The sequence below is a fragment of the Pelophylax lessonae genome, assembly GCF_965119305.1.
Source record: "Pelophylax lessonae genome assembly, chromosome: 8".
Taxonomy (NCBI): domain Eukaryota; kingdom Metazoa; phylum Chordata; class Amphibia; order Anura; family Ranidae; genus Pelophylax; species Pelophylax lessonae.
This window is the reverse complement of record NC_138775.1, coordinates 31,317,192-31,344,250: the sequence shown is the minus strand read 5'-3', so window position 1 is coordinate 31,344,250 and position 27,059 is coordinate 31,317,192. Positions and strand designations below refer to the sequence as shown.

At 44.8% G+C, this 27,059-nt stretch overlaps 1 protein-coding gene across 3 annotated transcripts in view; it reads right to left on the bottom strand.

Moving 5' to 3' along the window:
- PLXNA1 (plexin A1) overlaps positions 1 to 27,059 on the bottom strand; it is a 531,430-nt gene that overhangs the window by 157,797 nt on the left and 346,574 nt on the right. For all 3 annotated transcript variants that reach the window (XM_082265085.1, XM_082265087.1, XM_082265086.1), the window contains exons 8-9: positions 26,912 to 27,011; positions 6,136 to 6,250 (exon numbers count right to left, since the gene is read on the bottom strand). In XM_082265085.1, coding sequence (XP_082121211.1) covers positions 6,136 to 6,250; positions 26,912 to 27,011 — 215 coding nt within the window. The remainder of the gene's footprint in view (positions 1 to 6,135; positions 6,251 to 26,911; positions 27,012 to 27,059) is intronic.

Here is a 27,059-nt window from a genome sequence, read left to right as displayed (position 1 = left end):
TTGTCAGCCACAATATCTCAGTCCTCGCAGATTGCCGCCATTATTAGAAAAAAAAATAAATAAAAATATTCTATAGTTTGTAGACGTTATAACTTTTGCGCAAAATATACGCTTTTTGGGGGGGGGGGGGGGGTTTACCAAAAATGTGTAGTAGAATCCACATTGGCCTAAATTTATGAAGGCATTTTTTTTAAAAAAAATTTTTATTTTTTATTGGATATGATTTATAGCAGAAAAGAAAAAAAATGTTTTTTTCCAAAATTGTCTGTCTTCGTTTATAGCATAAAAAAATTAAATAAATGCAAAGGCAATCAAATACCAAGAAAAGAAAGCTATTTGTCGGGAAAAAAAGGGCAAAATGTATTTGGGTACAGCGTTGCACGACCCCGCAATTGTCAGTTAAAGTAAAGTAGTGCCGTATTGCAAAAAAACGGCCTGGTCATAAGGGGGGGGGGGGGTAAATCTTCCAGGGGGTCAAGTGGATAATGAAAAAAAAAAAAAAAAAAAAAAACACCCTCTCCCCCATCCCCAGCATTTGTGTCAGCGAACGTAGATAAATATATTTTTTTTTTTAATCGCTGGTGCTGATCTGGATTGTGTTTGGGCAGCGGTCCGGCACTGTGTAATGCGATATAAAGGTGTACTGGAGAGAGGCCAGTATGTCTGTGAAGCTCTCCGTCAACCCCAACCTCCCCCCCCCCCTCATTCTCGGCGCAGAAGCAGACGTTGCCACCGCTTTCCAATCTACAGGCTGCTGAATCCTTTTATATTGCGGGCAGATTTGGTCATCTGCAGCCGCTGGAAATGGCAGTCGGAGAGACGGGCGGAATAATAGTAGAGAATAGAGGAAATATTTGTGCGGACTGGTTCTGGACACATCATTAATCACGGCTGAATTGCAGCCTCTCTCGGCGGCGGTTCAGAAGGTCCCCCTCCTTGTAATGCATAGATAAGAGGCAGCGCAGTGCCGGCAGAGGCACGTTTTTGTCAGCGGCGGGACAACGGAGATCTTCACCCCGCTGGCGCTGAATCACATCCCGATGCTGTGCCGCAAAACGCACCCTGATTTTAACAGCAAACCAAAAAGAGTTATATATAAGAGTGCACCGATCTGGTGCAATAATAAAAGAGATCTTTATTAATAAAACAGTAACATATTGCAGGCTTTGAAACAGCAGACCATGGAGCCGCTCGGAGCAGTACTCTGTCCCGGGTGGCCATTTCCACTGGCTCCACTCCCCTCCACTGCATGGGATTCAGAGCACGGCTCTGTGCCACATCCCAGGACAATGGAAATATAAGCATGAAGGAAAAGGTAATGAGTTCCATAAAAGCTGCATGACAGCTTGTAAAAGCCAGTAAAATAAAGTCATCCAATAATTGTGAAACCGCTGGAATGCTAATAATCATGTGTTTAAAGGGGAAATACCCAGATTCAGCCAAAATAACGCCCATCAATTCAAGACACCGGATCCTGCAAAGTCATACTAGTTGGTATTGGCTCAAGAACACAATGGGGATGATTTACTAAAGGCAAATAGGCTGAGCACTTTGCAAGTAAAGATGCTCTCTGCAAGGGAATTTGCTCCAGAGTGAAGTGGGGTGGCGCTTCACTTTGCCAAGAGTACCCAATCACATGCAAAAATGCATTTTTGCTTGCAAATGATTGGATGATGGAAGTCAGCAGGGCTTCACCTCATTTACTAAGCTCTGGAGCAACTGCACTTGCAAAGTGCACAATCCACCCCAAAGACTTTCTACCGTGTGCAGCATGGGTATGTAATCTGTGTATACCAGGGGCGTAACTACAGGGGTTGCAGGGGTGGCAATTGCAACCGGCTCTATGCTCCAGGGGGACTGTGCGGCTCCCCTGTACACCTGGATAGGAGGGGCAGCGGGGGCGGCATGTAGAGAAATCACTGTCCTCCTTTTTCCTCCTGTAGCTGCAGGAGAAAAATTGAGGAGATTGATTCCTCTGTATGCTGCCCCCGCCTCTCCTCCTATCCAGTTCACTTGTGTTCTGCTGTCTCTGGGCCCCTGTGTGCTCCCCTGGTTCCCCCCCCCCCCCCCACTGTGCTCTCTCCCCTCTACTGCCGGCTGCTGCAGGGGATGTGTCACAATAGAGAACCAGGAAAGGGTCAGTAAATATGTAATTTACCAGCTCCTTTTTTTTTCTGAATGGACAGAGTCATAGTCAGTGACATTGTAAAAAGGTAAAATAAAATGATAAAAAATAATACAATTAAAATACCAAAAAAAACTACTGACAGTGGGTGAACTTCCAGAATCGCAAAGGTCACACTTGCGACCGGGCCCTGGCATTCCATCACCGTGGGGAGGCCCCAAGAAGGCAGGAAGGGGGCCCATTGCAGAACTTGTGAAAGGGCCCCGCAATGAGAGTAAAGGGCCCCAGGATCAGTGGGAAGAGCCCCAGGCTTGAAGGGAAGGGCTCCGGCCAGGGATCCGGGGGGCCCTGAAGGTTCTAGCTACGCCTCTGGTGTATACTGCTCAATACCAACATGGCCACACAAATACTAACTGAAATTTCTATGCCCTGCTGAAACTTTAGGCAAACCTTTGCTTTGCCCATCCAAAGGTGAAAGGTTCTGGGAATTACATTTATACACTGGACCAGCTTGGAGCAATGTAACTGTATATACTAGGATTGCACTGATACTGAATTACTAAAGGGGGCTCAGCTATACTCATTTTATACATTTCAAAATTTAATTTGTAATAATTTTAATTTGGAATTCTGAATGTCATGCAGCTTTAAGTATATAAAATGAATACTCCAGACAATACGCAGAATTCCCTATTATTTTCATACAGTGAAAATCTATTCATCAATTGAGATGCACTGTGTGGAAAAAACAAAAAAAAGCTTTTAACCTGTATCAGCGAACGACGCTTTATGGAAAACAAAACCGTATAATTTTCCGCTAAATTTTCTCCCTACCGGAATTCTTCTTTATGCACGGCTGGCGTCTATAATCATTGATGCTTAGCCGGCGTGCAGAGGATTCTGGGAGAAGCAGCACATAGCTAAGAGGAAGAAAGCTTAATCCCTCCAGTGCCAGGGGGCGGCATGGCACCTCCAGTCCATTTCGAAGCCGGAGAAGGTTAAGGGTATGTGGTGCAGGCAAGGACAGATGTGTTCCCCTGACTAACCTTCCCCTTCCCAGAACTGTCAGTCACCATATATCCAAACAATAACCTCGGGACACGGCTGACCTATATATGGCAGACTTCCACAGGAGGAGGGAGGGTGACGGATGGGGGGGGTTATCTTTGAAGGATTGTAACCCAGTGGCTTAAAAACCTACATAAGTCACTTCTTCACATTCTTCATCATAATAGACACAACGGAGCTGAAATTCCCCCATGCACTGCTCACGCTGGAGGAATACACCTGGAGCACACAGGCAATGGATAGAAGCTTTACACTCTATGGAAATTCTTGGTTATAAATGGAAAAATAAATAAGCTTCAGAGAGTGCCCAGCTTGGAATATTATAATAATGTTCACCTGGAAAAGGTCAATGCAATTTTTATTTGCTCTGCCAAATTTTTAATTACATTTTTTTAATGTTTAGATCCTCGGCTTTGTAAGTCACAGGGTAACCTGCTGAAGAACTGCTTTAGGTTTGGTGGTTTTCATTCAATGTGAGGAGCCGCACATGGTAGCCACTGGCCATTTCAGGCTACCTGGTTGGGTTAGAGCTGAAATCTCAACAGCGCCACCTAGGTAGGGGCTTAAGGACCGGCGGATGTCCAAAAGGACCTAGCTATAACCTTCACACTTCCAAAGATAGTGCAATTGGTCAGAAATGTGCACATGCCCGCCTGATGGGTCCAACACAGCAGTGGTCCTCAACCCTGGCCTACAGGGCCCACTAACAGGCCAGATTTGCAAGATAACTGAAATACATCCCAGGTGATATCATTTGCTGCTCAGTGATTGTAGTACTCTAGTCTGCATCTCCCCAAGGTAATACTTAAAATCTGGCCTGTTAGTGGGCCCTGAGGACCGGAGTTGAGGACCACTGCAAGGATGGGGTGACGTTTTTGTTACTGGTCACCTGGAAAAAGTCTATGCAATTTTAACATTTTCTCACCCATATTTAATTTTTGGATTTAAAGATCCTCAGCCTTGTATGTCAGAGGGTGATCATGAAAACTTCTGAGCAACGGTTGAGACAAGATTCATTAGGTCGGCAGTTTTTATTTAAAATGAGGAGCTGAAAAAGGTGACCATTGGCAATAAGATGTTGGTGAAACTTTAGTAGGCCAACTGGGTGGGGTAGAACTGGATCATCATCAACAAGCCACCTAGGCAGGAGCTTAGGGACCAGTGGCCCTCCAGGAAAACCTATATATAACCTTCATACTCCTAGAGATAGTGCGGTTGGTTGAAGATGTGGACCTTTCTGCCTGATGGGTCTAATACAGCACAGAATAGGAAGATAGGGGTGGCTTTTTGTGCCTACTGCAATCCTTATTGTATAGTACACAGTAAGTAATGTGGGGGATGTAGGATGCCAAATCTTTATAAAATTACCAGGGGGTCATTCATCCCATATATTTACTAAATATACCACAAAAAGAAAGTCAAGGGAATTAGAGGATGGCCTCCATTGCAATTCTAACATCAATTGAACAACAATGAACATGTTGATAGAGTGCTGGGCCCAAGCGTAGACAAAGTCAAATAATAAATCTGAAGTATTACTATAAATTAAATCAATATAAATCTCTATTATTCCCATGTTACACTATTTTATGTTATCTCATTCCATAGCCCTGATAAAGAGGAGTTTTGGACCCCTGAAACGCGTTGATTTTAGCTCCTGACTGTGTCATGAAAAATAAACTCATTCTAGATCTGATGTGCTCATCAAAATCAAATGAAGATTGGGAGGAGTGGGGGGGGAGGGGTCAATGCTGCTACCCTGTCATAATCCATCACTGGTGAGGGGGCATCATTATCACTCGTAACGGTTTTAAGAGGAACTTTATTTTTTGAATACTGTAGAAGCGGACTTTTAAAATTCTGGTACCTACCAGTGCCTGGAGTCCAGCGCTGTCTTCTTGCAGCCGGCTTTTTTTTACAGCTGTGGTTTCCTGGCACCACAATCTTGGATATGGGGGCCGGCTGTGGCTTCCTTAGGAACCACTGCTGGCTCCCCATTGCACATGCGTAAACTGGCATGGCCACATGCGTGACCCGCAGCCACCTGCGACATCTGATGTGCTCCGCGGTCAGGGAGGAGCAGGAGCGGGCACTGATAAAAATTGGCACCGCCCCCTCCCACAAAAAAAAACAAAACCCATTTACAGGCTGGGGCGGGGGGGGGGGGCAGGAAGGAATGAACCAGAAGCATTTCCCTTTTAAAAGAGTTTCCCCTTGACCGAAAAAACTCTGTGCAACCTAGCCAATACTCCCCTCTTCTAAGTGGGAGGAGGGACAGGAGCAATAAACTGCTAACCTGCTACGTAGGTCCATTAGGTGAAGAAGGGGTATATGTATATATATATATATATAGCAGTATGTCCCAATACTACAGAGGATGGACGACCGTTTCCCCACTCGTCTTTTGCTAATCACAGATCTGCAACATATAAAGGCTCATTTACTTAAACTAGAGAGTGCAAAATCTGGTGCAGCTGTGCTTGGTAGCCAATCAGCTTCTAACTTCAGCTTGTTCGGTTAAGCTTTGCCAAAACCTGGAAGCGGATTGGTTTCAGTGCAGAGTTGCACCAAATTTTGCACACTCCATTTTAGTAAATCAAACCCTAGGTGTCAATAAGTCCCAACACCAACTTTATTATTTTTTTATTTTTTTTTAATGCTGTTCTTTTTGCCCAATATGCATTCCAGCCCAACTATTAAAACATTTGGGGCCTCTCTGGTGACACACCTCTATGGCAACGGGGATAAACACAGCTCTTTAGGAATTGCTAAAACCAGTAGTGTCTAGGCGGGAGAGGGAAGAAGTGACATAGACATGTGAATCAGAGCCCAAAAATGTACAGCCGAACGATTCTCCCTCTTCCAAAACAAACATCACATCTCATCCAGGACACTGAGCACACAACATGGAAGGAATTTTACATTGTATCACACATTCCTACCTCTGACATCTTCACCCTGCCCTCCAGGAAGGAGCAGTCTGCTGCATTGTGGGTACACACGTGTCGGTACTTGCACCAGTGGCAGGGGTACGATCCGTTCACACAGGACAGGCAGCTGCAGGAGAGAAGGGGACACAAAGAGATGAAAGAATGCATGAAAAAATATCAACAAGGGTATTACAATGTCATAACAATCTATAATGCTTGCAGCAAATATTGAATCTGACCTCCGGCCTTCCCTTTAGTCTTCTACAGTTGTACAGGCTTCTTCCCTAGTACTGAAACTGCTTACTCTGATTTCACTGCACACTGTGAGCTTCTCACAACGTGCATTAGAAGCCGCAGCAAGTCAGGTGGAATCCACCTCATTTTCTGGCTGGAGGATATCCACCATCATCCAGCCATTTCCTCCCCAGCCTGATTGTCCCTGGCTCACCCCTTCCATTCACTGAATTTCAGTTATTTAAAAAAAAAAAATAAAAATAAAAAATCAGTAATTCCGAAAAAGGATGGGGGAGGAAGGGGGGATGAGCAGTATTATACAGGATGTATATAGCGCCAACAGTTTTTGCAGCGCAGTACTTTAATGTCACAATTGGATAAAGAATATGTTATTTTCCTGGTATACAAACTGTGACTTGGTGGTTAGAGCTCCTGCCTTGCAGCACTAAGGTTCATTGGTTTCAATCTCAGCCAGGACACTATCTACATGGAGTTTGCATGTTCTCCTTGCGTTTGCATTGGTTTCCCTTGGGTGCTCTAATTTCCTCCCACATTCCAAAGACATGTTGGTAGGTTAATCGACTACTGTCAAAATTGGCCCTAGTATGTACTGTATGTGGGGCAAACACATTCGACTGTAAGCTCCTTGGGGGTGGGGACAGATGTGAAATGTTCAATGCTGCAATGTCAGCGCCATAACATATCAGTAAATCTAAAAAAAATAATAATTATGTATATACTGTATATATATATATATATATATATATATATATATATATATATATATATATATATATATATACACATACACACACATATATATATATATATATATATATATGTCTATCTATACACACACACACATATATATATATATATATATATATATATACACATATATACACACACTTTTTGCTGCATCCCCTGCTTTTGGGCTTTTGATATATATGCCACACACATATGCATATACACACACATGTATATATAATATATACACAGCACTACGTGACCTGTTGGTGCTGTATAAATAGATAGATAGATAGATAGATAGATAGATAGATAGATAGATAGATAGATAGATAGATAGATAGATAGATAGATAGATAGATAGATAGATAGATAGATAGATAGATAGGGGAAGGGGAGGGAGGGGTGGCGGGGAAGCAACTAAATAAAACAACAGACAACGTTGACTATACAAGATCAGAGCTTTGTCCAATCTCCGGCGATAAAGGAAGTTTAACCAAATATTTTGTTTCATTTGTTGCAATTTTACCATTGAAAGGGGGGGGGGGGCAGTATCAAACATCAGCCATTAGCCATTAGCAACCCACCTGCCCCAAATTTTTTCCAACTAAGGAGGGGGGCAACTTCTGGCTTCATAAGTTATCCTACAAAAAAGTAAAACCTTATTTAAAAGCCATATCCAGAAGTTCAGTGGACATCCAATGCGTTACTAGAGTCCTCCACCATCTTTAATGTACCGAACTGGATTTCCAGAGCATCCCGAAAAAGAGAAACAAAGAAGAAAGTAACGAATGCAGCTGAAGTTTCGGCTGTTTATCCCAGTGGGAAGTGCGGATGCAGAGTAGATGTTCCGCTCTATGGCAATTTGGGTAGAATTGATCTTCTTGTACGGATACTGGCCAGTGAAGTGGCAAAAATGCAATTAAAATGCCAGTCATTCACCTCTATGGAAACCTGGGCAGCTTATCTTATTGCAATGCTTCAGGCGCCAGCCGCTTTGCGATAGGAATTCAAGTATGCGCCGTTTCTGAAGCGCAACGCAACAACAGCACAGATACAGCGAGAGACATGAAGTGTCAATCTGCTGTGTAAAGAGTACCTGTTCCTAACACTGCAAAAAACTGCTGCTTCTTGCTGTCAGTTTTATTTTCTGTGTAAATTGTACAGCGCCTGTCCTGGCTCCCCTATATGTAAGATGCCAGGAAGGGAGCTAGATGCTGGGGACAACGTACCTCCTGTGCGCATTTGCAGGAGTCGCATAATTAGAAGCTGCCCAATGGCTGAAGAAGACTACTGGGGAACAGGAAGTAGCAGCAAAGGAGGTAAAGGTGGACACAGCAGTGATATAGTAAACCATGGCTCTGGTTCTGTACAGCACCCTGTGACTAATGCCCCATACACACGTGCAGATTATCTGCAGAGTTTTGTCTGCAGACTTACCAAAACCATATAATATGAGGTCAAACCTAAACACTTTCAATTTGTATGCAATCCGGCAGGCCCTTGCACTACATAGAAAAGGTAAGTCTGCAGACAAAAGTCTGCAGATAATCTGCACGTGTGTATGGGGCATAAGGCATTTAGTTGTAGTGCTTCCCTTCTGGTGCTTTATTGCACCCAGGAGGGACAGGTGCAGCAGCATCCAGATCCGCTGCAGGAGGCCTGTCAAAGTCTATGGCAGACTGCGACTGGATGGTACTGAATGCTGTACTGGGATCTAGGACCCTGTCCATTCAGGAGCAGGTTCAAGGACACAGACGACCTGCGTTGCATCCCTGAATGGATAGGGCCCCTTAACAGCGCTACCACTTGATTATATATATATATATATATATATATATATATATATATATATATATATACATACATATATATATATATATATATACACACACACATCATATATACATTATATATATATACACATCATATATATATATATATATATATATATATATATATATATATATATATATATATATATATCATACAGTAAACCCCCCTCCATTGCGGGGGTTACGTTCCGGACCCAGCCGCGAAAAGTGAAAATCCGCGAAATAGAAAAACCCTATTAAAATGCATTGTAGGCATGTTTTTTTACTGTCACTGTACGTGTAAAAGCATTTTAAGGTCTTTAAACACACTTTTAAAACAATAGAAACTCATTTAAACACATAAAAGATACTGAGAAACATAGCAAGAGCTATGGAAAACACAAAAATATTTTGATTTATATAGTAAAATAACATTACAAAAAAAAAACTTGCAAAAAAAACATGCAATTTACCGGGACCGCAAAAACTGAACCACGATGGATCAGGGGTTTACTGTATATCATATTATATATATACACATATATATATTATAATACATAATTTTTTTTTTTCAGCCTCAGCCACCCCCAGTCTGTCAGACTTTAACAGGCTGCCTGCACCTGTCCCTCCCAGTCCAGGTTAGTTCCCGAGATGCACATAGAGAGTAACTGATAAAGAAACTGCTAGTGAACCATAAGGCCTCATGCACACGGGCATAAGAATTTATACTGCCAGAAGTAGGAAGAATCCCAGACTTGGGAGGAAGAGTGGAATATGGAGCAGGCCTTAACATAGTGGATGCCACAACAGGCGGCGAGTGGGGCAACATACTGCATCCTCACTTGCGATGAGGCTTAAGCCCAATCAGGACGACACGCATTGGGAGCTTTGCTATAGGCAGGAACTGTCAACAAATCCCTGGAATAAAGCGTTTTTTTTTTTTTTTTAAAGAAGTGAGACAAAATCATTTGTGTATGGACATTGTGGCCCAATAGAGCAAGGGTAGTCTTTCATGATTGGCACCTGTCAAATTCCAGAGTAGGGAGAAAGAGCAGACCTTAATATAATGGATGCTACAACAGGTGGCGAGTGGGGTGACAAATCACCCTGTCTGTCAAACGTTCTCCACCATGGATCGCTTTTTAGAACGTAGGCAATGGCCGAGTGCGTGGATGAGCCCTAAGACACCCCCCCCCCAAAAAAAAAACTGAAAATATGAAGAAGAAATGCTATAAAAAAATTATTATTTTAATAGATAAGCTATTCAAGGTTATTCACTGCTAATATAGCCACATCCCAATACAGCTACAGAAAAAAAGATTTCCCCCATTAGTGAAACTTTGAAGGCTCAGAAAAGGATCATATATCTTAAAAACGGTATTTTAGTAATGAATTACGTAAAAAAGGTTAGTAAATATATCAAACAATGTTACAAAGTAAAAAACAGGGGTATACAATTGTATATTGCAGATTCACACAGTATATCCGACGCGTTTCGGAGTCACTTGGCTCCTTCCTCAGGGATAGCTCTGCATATAGTGTGGATATAATAAGGTGTTCCCAAACTGCTACAAAACAGGTCATGCCAGTTAAAAACATCAAAGAAGATGAGCCGCCATAACATCTATTAAGAACACATACCCCCACCTGAAGGGAAACAAGCAGCGTGGGTAGGATCCTCAAACCCGGTGGGGTCAGTCAGGCATACACGGAGACCACCTAAGGTGGACAAGCGTTTGGTGTTCAAAGAGCTGTTCAGGACAGGTTAGACATATGTATGTGGCAGGCAGTATACAGGAGTATATGAGTGCACCAACATTCATCTATAGTGGTTCTATGGTGTGGATTCCTGCAACTCTGATGTAGATTCCTGCAGGATGTAGTACCGTTCCTTAGATGGTCAATTTTTAAGTTCTATGATCCTTTTCTGAGCCTTACAAAGTCTCACCAATGGGGGAAATCTTTTTTCTATTCTTTTAATAGAGGAGCTTCAGAAAAGATGTCCATTCTCTTAGGATACTAGCAAAAAAAACGGAGGCATGCTGGGAGCAGGAGGGGTCATCATGGGCTGACTAGTGTCAAATCCTCCAGCAGGTGGCAGCATAATCCACTTCTTGTGTCCCCCCCAAATGGATGACCACAATGAATCACTATCAGGTGAACTTATTAAGTGGTAAGAACTCTCTGAAATAAAACATGACGGTCTCCCTCTAAATGTCATTTTTTTCTCCCTTTTCCTCCGCTTGGCGCGTCTCTCCCACTATTTGAATATGTAGATGTCATTAGTCATTTTAATAGAAGCGGATATAATTTTATTTACTCTGGAGACTCCTTCAATGAACGGCCCTGACATTTGGTAAATGCGCACGTTTAGTGAAAACGTTGTAGCTATTAGGCAAAGTAAATGGAGAGTTAATAAGACGATGCATTTTGGGCTCTTGCGGAGTGCACTGGAATTCTATGGATGCTCGTTGAAAACGACACACTAGGTTTTCACGGAGGACTTAGACCGACCACACAGCATAACTCCAGGGTTCATTACACAAAAACAACAAATCTCAACTGCGTCAACACCTAGAGGGTTGATTTATAAAGAATTAGAATTGGCATTCGCCCAGTGATAGTCCAGTACATTCATCCTGTGCAAAAACGAATTTAAAAAGGCTTTAGCCTGTGCTGTTTGGATGCAAATTATTCATTTAAAGAAGATTTGGCCACTAGATGGAGTACACTTGAAGTATTATAGGAAATTCATATGATACTTGGTTCCATCTAGTGGCCAAATGCAGCATTTTCTATTTGAAGCCAAAGAGCTACATTCAAACAGCACAGGATATAACTACTTACATTTGTGTTTATAGGAAAAATGTACTTATACTTTGACTGGAGCAGATAGCTATGCAAATTCTTCAAAAATGAATCCTGTACTGCCCGGCGAATGCGGCACAGTGCTAATTTTTACTGTGACTTGGTAGGTGTACACCCTGGTCCTTTGTCTTTGCAAGTTAAGGGGAAGAGGGTTGGGGTGGGGGCACTAAAAAAGCAGCTCAAAGCATTATGGTAAAGGATTTATTGATCTCTATTTTAAGACTGGGAGTAAAATTAGGATACCGATCAGATCAGCGATCATATACAGATCATATACAGTGACACAGACTGAAGACATTGTAGGCGACATTTAATTTTCATTTAATAAAACAAGTTACTTTAATAAAGTGTAACACTGGATACAGAGGGGTTGATTTACCAAAGGCAAATAGAGTGTGCACTCTGCAGGGGCATTTGCTCGAAAGCTCAGTAAATGAGGGGAAGCTTTGCTGATTTCCACCATCCAATCATGTGCAAGCAAAAAGTTTTTTTTATTTATTTATTTTTTTAACTTCCATGTGATTGGGTAATGCTTTTCAAAGTAAAGCTTCATCTCAAAAAAAAAAAAAAAAGTATATATATATATATATATATATATATATATACACACACACACACATACACAGTATCTCACAAAAGTGAGTACACCCCTGACATTTTTGTAAATATTTTATTATATCTTTTCATGTGACAATGACACTTTGCTACAATGTAAAGTAGTGAGTGTACAGCTTGTATAACAGTTTAAATTTGTTGAACTTCCAGTGACCAGTAAGAGAGGGAGAGCGATAACACCAAATTTTATACACCTGCTCCCCATTCACACCTGAGACTTAATAACACTAACGAGTCACATGACTATGTTGCTACCAACCTGGAGAAAGCACGCAGCTAAGTCATTTGGACTTCCCCTGACATCTTTGCATACTGGTCTTGAAGCTTTGAAGTATTGAAGCCAGTGGGTTAGCATGACAGCCAGGCAACCAGCATTGGGGGGGGGTTCAGAAAATGTGGGGGAACCCCCGTGTAAATCTTGGAGCAGGTAAAAGACTTCCGGCGTGTTCCATCTCAGAATCCGACCGCTCGGCAGGAGCGACTCGCTAATTATAATATGGATCCAAGGAGACGCGGACATGGAGATCACCGCCTCAAGAGCGCTCTCAACCTCCAGGTTTCCACGTAACAAGCTGCTAAGTGCGATTTGTAAATAACACTCCTTAATAAAGCTACAGATCCTCCATGTCAATTAGTGTGTGTGACTGCTAACAATAAGAAGCTATTAGCTGGATAATGGAAGACCATATTCATCTGTCTACTAGGTAATGGACTACCTCACTGCACACCAGACCTGAATGCAGAGGCAACGCAGGAAGATGCATTATACATTTGAGATTAGAAGGCTGGAAAGATGGCAAGTCACTGCTGGGAAGGGGGAGCACTGCTGGGAGGGGGGAGCAGAGGAAGCTAGGCTGATAAGTCATTGCTGGGAAAGGGGTGCTTAGCCAATGTTGGAAGATGGAGGCAGTGGGTGCTGAGCTGCTAAGTCACTGTTGGAAGGGAGAGCAGGGTAAAAAGGTGCTAAGTCACTACTGGGAGAGAGGAGTAGGGGGTGCCAAGCTGGTGAGTGACAACTGGGAGGTTAGAGCTGGGAATGCTGAACTTCCTGGTCACTGCTGGGAGGTAGGGGCAGTGAGTGCTGAGCTGTAGAGTCACTGCTGAGTGGGGAGAGCAGAAGGGGATGCAGAGCTGATGAGTCATTTTTGGGAAAGGGATGCAGGAGGTGCTGAGTCAATGTTCAGAGATGGGAGGAGTGAGTGATGAGCTGCTGAGTCACTGCAGAGGTTTCTAGGTTGAGTCATTGCTGGGGAGTCAGGAGATGCTAAGCTGCTGAGTCACTGATGGGAGCAGTGGGTTCTGTGTTGCTGAGTCACTATTGGAAGGGGGGAGCAGGGGAAAAATTAGCTTCTGGGTCACTACTGAGAGAAAAGAAAATGGGGTGCTGAGCTTTTAAATCACTGCTGGGAGAGGGGAGCAGAGAGCTAGGTTGAGTCACTGCTGGGGGGGGGAGTAGGATGAGCTGCTAAGATCACTACTAGGAGAGGAGAGCAGGGGGTGCTGAGCTTCTGAGTCACTGCCAGGCAGGTAAAGCGGAGGAAGCTAGGCTGATGAGTCAATGTTGGGAGGGGGAGCAGGGGGTACCGAGTTACCAAGTGGCTGTGATGAGAGGGGAGCAACATGAACTGAATAACTTCTGAAATTAGGACACTACTTTAGCACTTCTGCTGCGCACTTGGGAGGATGAATTCCTTCACAGTGCCTGCAGCTACAGAGGTCAGTGAGGGCTATAAACCTCATAGGTATATCCTGGAAGGTTTACTTTAAATGCAACTTCTTCAACCTTTGAATTTAAACTTATTTTTTTAGAACGCTACTTAGAGTAATTATCTGCATTAGGAATTATTCTGTCATCCATTGTCAGGCGCTGAGCGTTCCTAAAACAAAGCAACTGAATAAAGTACTTTTCTTTTTGTTAGCTGGAAGCAGCAAACTAGATACTTGTTATTTTGCCAACATCCTCACCTCAATGTTTTTCTCTCTTTTTTCCACCAGCGCTTTGTTTAAGAAGCACATCAAGCACAAGAAAATTACTATTCTATTAAAGAACGCAATGAGATTATGTATTGATCTTCCCATTCAGGTCAGTTTATTAAAAGGAAGAAAATAAACATAACTATTCAATTTGTTCTCGGAGCGGATCATATGTATGGATTCCTCATCCCATGATGTCATAATTCGAGCCATTCATCACAGGCTTTGTGCATTCAGGGGAGAGGGGGTCAGGAGTCACGCCCGATACAGATAATATCTTGGCATGGCTACTTAAACCGCAGAGAATCTGGATATATGCTAATCGCCCGTCACCCCGCGCCTTTCGTCTGTATCTTTGACCTCTGAACCCTGAGAGCATAAAGAGAGTCATCTTCCATGGGACAAATGGCCCTCTATGTTCTTGTGTTGTGCATCTTCCAGGAGAAAACGCTATGGGATAATCAGGCACGCACATCTACAGCTCCTTATACACAGGCTGATGAAAGCTATTTGGTCAGATTATCACAATGCTGTTATTTGTAGGAGGGAAACCGAGCAGCCATAGGGATCCCCCCCAACCAAAAAACAAGGGGAGGACATGCTGGACATAAAATCAACCCAGGACCCCACTGGTGCAAGGCTGCTGTCCAAGACTCTGGAAGCTTTCCTGTTTGGCTTTGTTAAAGGACGACAGTTTTTTCCTAATCTAGCAAAGTGCCACGTATCAGCCCCAGGGTCAGGCAGGAGAAAGGTCAACCTCTGACAGGAGAGGGGGGCTTAAAGTGTCATCAAATCCACATCATAAAAAACTATCAATAAATGCTGTATTGCTGTTTATACTCACTCAGTCCCTATGAGATTCGTTTTCTGCAAAAAAAACTGTTTGATCCTGCTGCTCTCTATCTCCCCCTTCTGTCCATGTCCCCAGTGCAGCCAGTCCGAAGTCCGAAGTCGGAATCAGGACAATCACCGCTTGAAGTAACAGGTCTTGTACCGCCCCAAACAGACCTTGTAAGTGGTCCAGGGACAGGCGCAAGTTGGAAGGTAAGAACCTTGCCGGGGGACAAGAGCGAAATTCGATCTTGTAGCCAGACCAAATGACTTTGTGGACCCACTTATCTTGTGCCAGGGAAGTCCACAGGTCCGGAAACCAGTGAAGACATTCCCCCCTACCACCGATACGGGTGAGGGAGCACCTTCATGCTGAAGGAGCCTTGTTAAGCGGGTCTGGAGAAGCCCGCTCTCGGCTTGCCAGACCAGGTTCCTTTGGGTCCTCCAGGAGGCCCTGAAAGGCTTCGAGCCCTTGTCAGTTGACCATGAGGGACAAAAAAAACCTCCAATGAGCCCCACAGCTACGACGAGGTTCCTTGCTCTTAGTAGCCTGCGGAAGGTACTCTTCCCCCCTGCGAGACCTTTAATGTCGTCATCCAGGGTAGCTCCAAACAGGTGATCTCCTTGAAAGGGTAGATCAGTTAGGGTCTTTTTAGAAGTCTGATCCACAGACCAGCATTTGAGCCAAAAGACGCCAAAGGACCACTGCCGAAACGGAGAGTCGAGCCACTAGGGAAGCCACATCCAAAGAGGCAGTGCAGATAACCTGCACGGTGATCAAGAAGTAAAACGATCCAGGAGTCAGGACCAGGGGATGAGGAGAGGCTCCCACTGCCGAAATTGCCGCTCATAGGGCTCCACTGTCATGGCCACTGCTATTTTCAATGGCAAACCACTGCAAAAAGGCCACCGGACTACACAAACATGGCCGCTGTGCATAGAAACACACAGGCTACAGCAAAATGGCAGCACCACAAGGCTTCCAGGGACCCTGGAGGGATCCCTAGGCCTCAAGAACAGACCCAGGCAGGGTCCCCTGCCCCCACCCCAGGAGGTGGACCAGACCACCCAAACAGCCCCAGCATAAGTGGAGGGGGGTAGGATGGGGTACAGATGAAAGGGGGGGTGCCTGATGGGAACTCGGGGGTCCGACCGTCCCAAGGAGGGGCCCACGTCCACCTCAAAACCCTCCAGGGAGAGAAGGGGGGACAACTACTCGCCATACAAGGAACTGGGTGGGCACCGCTCCAGACAGATCCTCTCTCCATCAAAATGGGGGGGGGGGGCTGCGACTCGGGCCGAGACCCGGCCATATGCGACCTCGCAAGGAGTTTAACTTGCAGGCTAGCCCCCGTTCAGTGGGAATATGTCGCGGCCAACCTAGCGCGGAGCTGAGGTCTGCGTGCGCTCGCTGGCCAGATTGGGGTAACCACTGGATCTAGATTATCCAGCCCGTCGCCGAGTTGATTGTAGATCGCTCAGGGAAAAAAAAAAAAACAGGAGAAAACTTTTTCTAACTAAAAACAAAAAATTGCCAGGACCTAAGATCCTAGGAACTAGGTCCTTACTCCTGACTATAGCAAGGAGAGGGAGTATACCCCTTGGGACTGCCCATAGGCATAGCCAGCTTGTTTTTCTGCCTAGTGTCCTAGACCTGTAGGAGGGAGTATAACCCAATGGTTATGAAGTTTAGGAGCTGTGTCTGTCAATGAACGAAAGAGAAATCTGCATTTTAAATTCCAAGTATCTCTTCCAATTCCCCCTTTGGAGTTACACTTTAATATGTCAAGGTAAGACAGTCTCAGCGGAGGAGCGCACCACAGCCCGGGGTCGCCCTTCCAGCGAAACAAACCAACAGCCGATGCTCAGGAGCCATTAAAAATAAATCCACGCTGCGTAAGCGACGCACGCAGAAAACACACACAGCAACAACGCAGAGGAAATATTTAATTAAGCCGCTCGCAAAAGAGAAGAAAAAAAATTCATTCTCACAAACATCGCTTCCCTCGTTTTGGAAATGAGAAGCCTTTAGCTTTACCTACAAACATGTTAATTGGCATGCTCTTTATGCAAATGTATGCAGTTTGATTTCGGCGGCGGATATTAATCTAAAGGCTGCGTGCAGCCGTCACTCTCTAGTGAGTCTGGAAGGTGAGTCGGGGAAGAGGCGGGTGCTGAACCCTCATATGAGGAAGGTGGTGTTGCCATACCTGAGAGGGTACGAGGGGCAGATGTCATCTCTGCAAGTGATCCGAGGTCATCAAACGGTGGATTATGTAGGTTAAAGCGGAGCTCCGGCCAAAAAAAAGTTTTCCCATGCAGTAAGGCTGTGCTCGTTTTTGTCTAGGGGATTGGAGAATGGAGATGTACTTAACTAATCCTCCTCACACAAGACCGGTCCCTGTGGCTCCCAACACAGCTCCACTGCATGGGAACCCCTTTTTTTTGTTGTTGCTCAAGGTGCCCAAAAATAGAGCTATAGATTCTAGCCAATCTCTGTGTGAGGGTTTTCATTTATCCAGGTCATGATATATCCAGTAATAGTTGGTCACACTCAACTGGACTTCTGTAATGTTCAAGGAGTTTTGTAACTTATCTAGGCTACTTCTTCAGTTCTAATGAGTGTCCGGAAGCTTCCCTAGCATAGGGTTTCTCAACCAGGGTTCCTCCAGAGGTTGCTAGGGGCAACTCAAGGAGAGCAATGACCAACCAGTTTTGCCTCTCAGATCTCTCGATCTATAAAGGGGGAAATTCTTCTGACTGACCATAACACTTATGTATCAGGAGTTGTAGATCTAGTATATTTTTGCAGGTGTTCTCAGAGATCAGAAAGTTATTTCAAGGGTTCCTCTGTGTTGAAAAGGTTGAGAAAGCCTGCCCCAGCATTTTAATCCACACCGGTAGCACAGACACCTTAATCCAATGAATTTGTAGATGTTAATTATTTAAGAACAGGTGCGAAAGTTGGGGAACCACCCTTTTCTAGGTACATAATCCCCTCCTTGGTGTCAGGGGATCTACATAGGTGCAAATCATTTGAGCCATATGTCTGAAGGTTCTCTATATGAAGTACTTAGCCAGCTACCATACCTAGCAGTAGTTAATTGCATTAAACTGCATTTGTGATATAATGTTGAAAATGTTTCATAGCTTATACAAGCCAATTCTTCAGCTCTAATGTGTTAGGAAGATGCCCCAGCATTCATATCCACACAGGGAGCAGACACCTTAATCCAATCACCATGGAATGTGTCAAGGCAGATGCCGATTGTCCAAGAACAGCATGTGAGGTATGAAAGTTGTGGAATTACCCCTGTTCTACATACATTAATCCTTTCCTTAGCATCAGGTCTGCATAAGTGCTAATCATTTGATTCATATAGCTGAAAGTTCTGTAAGCGAAGTGCTTAGCCATCTACTATAGCTAGTGTAAGTTAGTCTAATTCAACTGAACTTATCTTGTAATGCTGAAAAGGTTTCTTCAAGATTGTCAAATCAAGCTCTTTTTTTCAGTTTTAATGAGCGTCATCGCTAATAAGTGACAATTCACACCATGTGACTTGAATGACTGATGCCTATCTAGCCTTAATGACACAAAGAATAGCACCAATTACCTTAAGAGGACTCACAACTTTCACACCTCTCAGCCTGTTTTTGGACAATAAACCTCTGTCTTAACACGTTCCATGGTGATTGGTTTAAGGCGTCTCTGCTACCTGTGTGGATTTAAATACTGGACTATCTTCCTGACACTCATTAGAACCCACAGAACATCTTCAACGTGACAGAACACGTCCAGTTGAATGTGACCAACTAATACTAGCTACAGTAGCTGGCCAAGCACTTCTGGGTTCATTTCCACCAGGTATATCATCTGCATGGAATTACTGCGTCCTTCCAAAGTATGTGCAATTTTCATGCACAGACCAAAAAATACATGTAGGCAAATCAGTTCCCATCCAAACTGGTCATGGGGTAACTGTGGTGAGGACATTAGACTGTATGCCCCTTTAGTGCAGGTGCTGAGGGCTGTAAATATTTGGTACAGTACAGTGGAAAGCCCCACTAGATCATAGACAGACAAAAGTAAAATGATGATAGGGGCATAACATTTAACACTCAGACATTCCCAATCTGTAGATAAAAATTCTGAGGCATGGCTCTTACAGACATTAAGTTCTATTTTAGAAATAGGAGCACGCAGCTGTGCATGCTCCTAGTTCCAGTGCTGCTCTGTAACCCACAGCCGCCAGTCTACACTAAAAACCAGGAGTCAATCAGCTTGATTCCTGATTAAGTGAGATGATGTGGTCCCATGAGCTTGTTTACAAACAAGCCTACAGACTTTAGCTGCAACAGAGAGGTGGCCACATGAGTTTGTTTACAAACAAGCCTACAGGCCTTAGCTGCAACAGAGAGGTGGTCACATGAGTTTGTTAACAAACAAGCCTACAGACTTTAGCTGCAATAGAGAGGTAGTCACGTGAGTTTGTTTACACACAAACATGCAGACTTCAGCTGCCACAGAGAGGTGATCACATGAGTTTGTTTACAAACAAGCCTACAGACATTAGCTGCAACAGAGAGGTGGTCACATGAGTTTGTTTATACACAAACATGCAGACTTTAGCTGCCACCGGGAGGTGATTACATGAGTTTGTTTACAAACAAGCCTACAGACTTCAGCTGCTACAGAGAGGTGATCACATCAGTTTACAAAGAAGCCTACAGACTAGCTGCCACAGAGAGGTGGTCACATGAATTTGTTTACAAACAAGCCTACAGACTTTAGCTGCAACAGAGGGGTGATCACATGAGTTTTTTTACAAACAAGCCTACAGACTTTAGCTGCAACAGAGAGGTGGTCACATCAGTTTGTTGCAGCTAAAGTCTGTAGGCTTGTTTGTAAACAAACTAATGTGATCACCCCTCTGTTGCAGCTAAAGTCTGTAGGCTTGTTTGTAAACAGAGAGGTGGTCACATGAGTTTGTTTACAAACAAGCCTACATGTCTTAGCTGCAACATTGAGGTGGTCACATGAATTTGTTTACAAACAAGCCTACAGACTTTAGTTGTCTCAGGCCCCGTTCACATAGGGGCGACGCTACTTCGCACCGCAACCTCGGAGGTCGCGGTGCGAGCAGAGCGCCGCGACCTCGGAGCGGCCGCCACGGACTTCATAACATTGAAGTCTATGGCGGTCGCCTCCTGGTCGCCCCAAAGAAGCTCCGGACCCTTTTTCTAAGTCGGAGCGACTTGTGTCGCTCCTATTAGAACGGGTCCGCAGCTTCCCTATGGGAGGCGACCTACGGCGACCTGTGAGGCGACCAGGTCGCCTCACAGGTCGCCCTAGTGTGAACGGGGACTCAGAGAGGTGGTCACATGAGTTTGTTTACAAACAAGCCTACAGACTTCAGCTGCAACAGAGAGGTAATCACATCAGTTTACAAAGAAGCCTACAGACTTTAGCTGCCACAGAGAGGTGGTCACATGAATTTGTTTACAAACAAGCCTACAGGCCTTAGATGCAACAGAGAGGTGATCACATGAGTTTGTTTACAAACAAGCCTACAGGCCTTAGCTGCAACAGAGAGGTAATCACATCAGTTTACAAAGAAGCCTACAGGTCTTAGCTGCAACAGAGAGGTGGTCACATGAATTTGTTTACAAACAAGCCTACAGACTTTAGTTGCCACAGAGAGGTGGTCACATGAGTTTGTTTACAAACAAGCCTACAGGCTTTAGCTGCAACAGAGAGGTGGTCACATGATTTGTTTACAAACAAGCCTACAGACTTCAGCTGCCACATGGAGGTGATCACATGAGTTTGTTTATAAACAAACCAGCAGGCTTTAGCTGCTACAGATAGGTGATCGCACAAGCTTGTTTACAAAGAAACCTGTAGGCTTCAGCTGCCACAGAGCTGGATTACAAACGAATCAGCTGCCACAAAGAAAAGCAAAGAGGCAGCTGAAGCTAGTAGGCTCCTCTAGTAAGCTCCCTAACTCCCCATCCCCACTCCCAGTGCCTGAAATATGTTACATTTACTGCACTGTGTGATGTAATGTGAAGATGATATAACGATCGATTTCAGCAGCAATCCTAGTAATTAAGATACATTTTCTTCAGTAGATATGCTTAAGGTTGTCTTGTTTTCCAATTTGTCCACATAATTCTATATGTGCTTGACTGGGAACATGTGAATCTAAAAACCTCTGTTCTCTGAAATCGAATTAGGGTTATCTTATGGGGCCCTTTAAATGCACATGATGCTTAAAGTTCAGAGAATCAGGGCATTTCCCAGCATACTCCGGGTTCCGGTCTTCCAGGGAGAGCACATATTAGGGCTGTTTAAAGGGAAGACGGTATATCCCTTTATCTGTACACAATATACATAACCAATAAACATTACCCTCCAGCACATTTGCCTTCAGCTAGCATCCACATAGCAAGGAAAACCCAGCAACACAGACGTTTCCATTAACAGACCCCTTCATAAAAGAGCCAACATAGCGGAAAGTGACATGACGTATACAATGTACACGAATGTAATAAAACAGAACTATAAGGAGGATGGTAAACACATGATCCCCCCCTCCCCCCCCCCCAGGGTACCCCCATGCCTTTTCTGTAAACACTGCCCTGGCACATTTCATTACTCCATAAATGGGCATTGTGATTGTAACACAGCCCGGGCCCCCGAGTCACGAGCGGCAGGAAAAGAGCAGAGCCTCTTTTTAAAAAGCACTTTTCTTTTCTTTCCTTTTTGCATGGCGACAACGGCTGCCGCCATAAGCCTAGAGCAAATGTAAGATAAACAAGGAAGGCTTTTCAGGTCAAGACGTATTCAAGAGTATCCAAACCCTGAAACAAAATGTAATATATTGCAGATTACCAGTCAGTCCTTGGATGTAGTGGCTGCATTAGCTTTATTTTTCCATAGTTTTTCCTTTAAAGAAAAACTCCAGGTATTCTAATTTTCACGTAGTTACAATAATTCAGCTTAGAGCAAGTTCACTATGTATACCCCAAACCTGTGGGATCCCTCTAAAACAGGGGTCTCCAAACATTCTAAACAAAGGGACAGTTTATGGTCCTTCAGGAATTAGGGGGGCCGGAATGTGGGCAATGGGAGTAAACAATTCCCCATCCTTGATTCTAGTGGGAGCAATAATGTCCCATTGTTGGTATTCAAGGGAGGAATAGTTCCCCCGTCACTGGTCGTCAGTGGGAGGAATAGTGCCCCGTCACTGGTCGTCAGTGGGAGCAATAGTGCCCCGTCACTGGTCGTCAGTGGGAGCAATAGTGCCCCGTCACTGGTCGTCAGTGGGAGCAATAGTGCCCCGTCACTGGTCGTCAGTGGGAGCAATAGTGCCCCGTCACTGGTCGTCAGTGGGAGCAATAGTGCCCCGTCACTGGTCGTCAGTGGGAGCAATAGTGCCCCATCACTGGTCGTCAGTGGGAGCAATAGTGCCCCGTCACTGGTCGTCAGTGGGAGCAATAGTGCCCCGTCACTGGTCGTCAGTGGGAGCAATAGTGCCCCGTCACTGGTCGTCAGTGGGAGCAATAGTGCCCCGTCACTGGTCGTCAGTGGGAGCAATAGTGCCCCGTCACTGGTCGTCAGTGGGAGCAATAGTGCCCCGTCACTGGTCGTCAGTGGGAGCAATAGTGCCCCGTCACTGGTCGTCAGTGGGAGGAATAGTGCCCCGTCACTGGTCGTCAGTGGGAGGAATAGTGCCCCGTCACTGGTAGTCAGTGGGAGGAATAGTGCCCCGTCACTGGTAGTCAGTGGGAGGAATAGTGCCCCGTCACTGGTAGTCAGTGGGAGGAATAGTGCCCCGTCACTGGTAGTCAGTGGGAGGAATAGTGCCCCGTCAGTGGCAGCAATATAGTGCCCCGTCACTGGTCAGTCGGAGCAATATAGTGCCTCGTCACTGGTGCCAGTGGAGTAATGATGACCCATCATTGGTGTCAGTGGGAGGAAATGTGCCACAACATTGGTGTCAGTAAGAGAAATAGTGCCACATCATTGGTGTCATTGGGAGAAATAGTGCCACATTCATTGGTGTCATTGGGAGAAATAGTGCCACATCACTGGTGTCAGTGGCAATAATGGTGCCCCATCACTGGAGTCTGTGGGATAAATCATGCTCCATCATTGATATCTGTAAGAGAAAAAGTGCCCCATCATTGGTGTCAGTGGATGGATAGATGGAATTGTGCCCCAAGGGCCAGAAAGGCAAGCAAATGGCCACATCCAGCCCATAGGCCGCAGTTTGGAGACCACTGTTCTAGAAGCTGGAAAATCACTTTAGTAGACACTGCTACTCCACTGATCTCCACTAGCTTCCAGGGTCCCGTGACAGGGAATTATAGGAAAGAAGAGGTGACAACCACAATGGCTTAGAAAAGTCAAGGGACTACGCAGCATTGGCTTTTCGTTTAGAACAGGGAATTTTGGGCAAGAAGATAGGACAACCACAATGGCTCAGGACAGTCATGTGACTACGCAGCACTGGCTCTATAAGAACAGAGAATTATGGAGAAGGAGAGGTGGCAGCCAGAATGACTCAGGATGATCATATGACTACGCAGAACTCCATGTTTACAAGAACAGAGAAATGATGTGTCAGCAGCTTTGTTCTATTCTAATGTTTCTCTTTGTCACGATGCTGGTAACCAAAGACCCAACACTTGCCTGGTCCTTCCCCTAGAGCCTGAAACATGACACTGAGCCACAGATAGGCAAGACTAACTACATGTATTAGTGCCATTTGTTTCTACTCTCATTTTTCTCTCTCCTCTTCAGCAGACGGTTGAGTCTCCCCAACTGGAAATGTCATCTGATGCGTACACGAGTCACATGGAAGTCACAATGCTTCTCTATCATTTTTCAGCATATTCGTATCCTTACGTCTAATATATTGCCTTCTGTCAGTGCTATGGCGTTCACAATCCAGTTGCCTTACACCTCTGGTGCCCAACCCGTAGCCCTTTGGTATATGATGTGTGGTCCTCAAACCTCAGCAGTCTGTAGTGAGAGCATTGATTAGGATAATCGCATTGATCTCTACTAGCCTCGTGTAAAATGTTCCTAGTTTTACATGGTCTTCTATAGCAGTGGTCCTCAACTCCGGTCCTCAGTGCCCACTAACTGGCCAGATTTTAAGTATTACCTTGGGGAGATGCAGACTAGAGTACTGCAAACACTGAGCAGCAAATGATATCACCTGGGATGTATTTCAGTTATCTTGCAAACCTGGCCTGTTAGTGGGCCCTGAGGACCAGGGTTGAGGACCACTGTTCTATAGCATATCCCCAGCCAAATACATAGCATGTCCACACTCTCTGACCCTCATATTTTCTAAAAAAAAAAATGTTTTTTTTATCTTACCGTAAAATTAATTTCTCTGATGTTCATTGACAGACACAGATTCTGATCTTCTTAACCATTGGGTTATACTGCCCCCTGCAGGAGTAGGACACTAGGCAGAAAAAAGCCTAACTACGCCTATGGGCAGTCCCAGGGGGTATACTCCCTCTCCCTGCTATAGCCACTCAGTTTTGTTATAAGCAGTGTCAGAAGAAATCCAACTCCACAGAGGGGTGGGTGCTGTGTCCGTCAATGACCATCAGGGAAATGGATTTTACGGTAAGTCAAAAAATTTTGTAGCTGCCAGGTACACCCTAATTGCACGAAACACTTCCAAGGAATGCAGAGGGAAGGCAACACAATGTCTTCATTCAAATGAAAATCAGAGACAACCTTTGGGAGGAACGACGGACAAGGGCGAAGAACCACCTTATCTCTGTGAATGACAAGACAACGCCGCCAACTCCGACACCCTGCGCGCCAAAAGGATTGCCACCAAAAAAGCCACCTCCCTAAGATCTTCAAAGGGAGGTTGTGCCACCTTGGTGATTGACATAGGCCACAGCTGTGGCATTGTCCGATTGAATTCACACCAGACACCCCTGAAGACGATCCGTCTAATGATCCAGAAAATTCTGATCGCTCGGAGCTCCAGTACATCGATCGGCAGTCTGGACTCTTCCAGTGTCCAGACCCCCTGAGCAGAATCTTTTCTGAGGACGCTTACCCACCCGGACAGGGTGTTACTTAGGGACCACAAGGGGGGTGGTATATTATATATTTATTTATATATTCAACATTATGTGCAGCCCTTTGATGATGTCAGAGGCTGCATTTGAGGCCCACTTTATCTCATAAATTGACAACTATTGCCTTACACTGTTTAAACCCTAAGTGAAGCCATAGAAATAGATATGTAGTCAGATTTGATCCACATATTCATAATCTTACCTCCACTTTCCTGTTACAGCAGCTGTGCAAGGAGTCTAAACAGGACCGTGCAGCCCAATAACCATTAGACCTAGATCCATTGCCCTCAGTAATGTAACAGAACTGGTCAGAAAGGCCCCCCCTCCCCTCTCTGCAATACAAATCTATGGGGGACACTCGTACTTAGGGGTGTGGCAGTTACTCAGCTCTGCCAGCATAGAGCACTGCAGGGTGAGGAATGAAAGCAGAATTATTACTGTGAAAGAAAATGGTATTTTGAGGCATTTGCAAGCAAAAATCAGCCATGAATCATAACATACAAGGGTACAGACAGAGCTATTACACATTTAAAAGGAGTCTTTGTCTAGTTAACGTAGACTTCAACTGTGAACGGTGTTTTGAATGAGCAGTGCACATTAGTTGTGGTCATGTATGGCATCCCAGTCTTAGTCCGTAGGGTTCAATATTGAGTTGGCCCACCCTTTGCATCTATAACAGCTTCAACTCTTCTGGGAAGGCTGTCCACAAGGTTTAGGAGTGTGTCTATGGGAATGTTTGACCATTCTTCCAGAAGCGCATTTGTGAGGTCTGGCACTGATGTTGGATGAGAAGAGGCCAGGCTCGCAGTCTCCGCTCGAATTCATCCCAAAGGGGTTCTATCGGGTTGAGGTCAGGACTATGTGCAGGCCAGTCAAGTCCCTCCACCCCAAACTCGCTCATGGACCTTGCTTTGTGCACTGGTCCAAATCATCTGGTGGAGGGGGGGGGGGGATTATGGTGTGTGGTTGTATTTTAGGGATTGGGCTTGGCCCCTTAGTTCCAGTGAAGGGAACTCTTAAGGTGTCAGCATACCAAGACATTTTGGACAATTTCATGCTCCCAACTTTGTGGGAACAATTTGGGGATTACTCCTTCCTGTTCTAACATGACTGCGCACCAGTGTACAAAGCAAGGTCCATAAAGACATGGATGAGCGAGTTTCGGGTGGAAGAACTACACTGGCCTGTATAGAGTCCTGACCTCAACCCGATAGAACCCCTTTGGGATGAATTCGAGCAGAGACAGTGAGCCAGGCCTTCTCATCCAACACGAGTGCTGACCTCACAAATGCGCTTCTGGAAGAATGGTCAAACATTGCCATAGACACACTCCTAAACCTTGCGGACAGCCTTCCCAGAAGAGTTGAAGCTGTTATAGCTGCAAAGGGAGGGCCAACTAAATATTGAACCGTACAGACTAAGACTGGGATGCCATTAAAGTTCATGTGTGTGTAAAGGCAGGCGTCCCAATACTTTTGACAATATAGTGTATATCTGTACCAGACAGGAAGGATGGGGCTTGCAGGGAAAATATTCTATTACTAGGTGGAAGCAGGATCACAGACACTTAGAATAATACTTACGACTGATGGACGCTGCAGTTATAAAAGACAAAATCCACGCTGGCAAACTTCTTTCCGGTCTCCTTGGACTTTAGATAAAGTTTCACAACTCTCTTGTCACCTACAAAACAAACAAGACTGTCACCGGGCTATGCCGCCATCAGCAGAA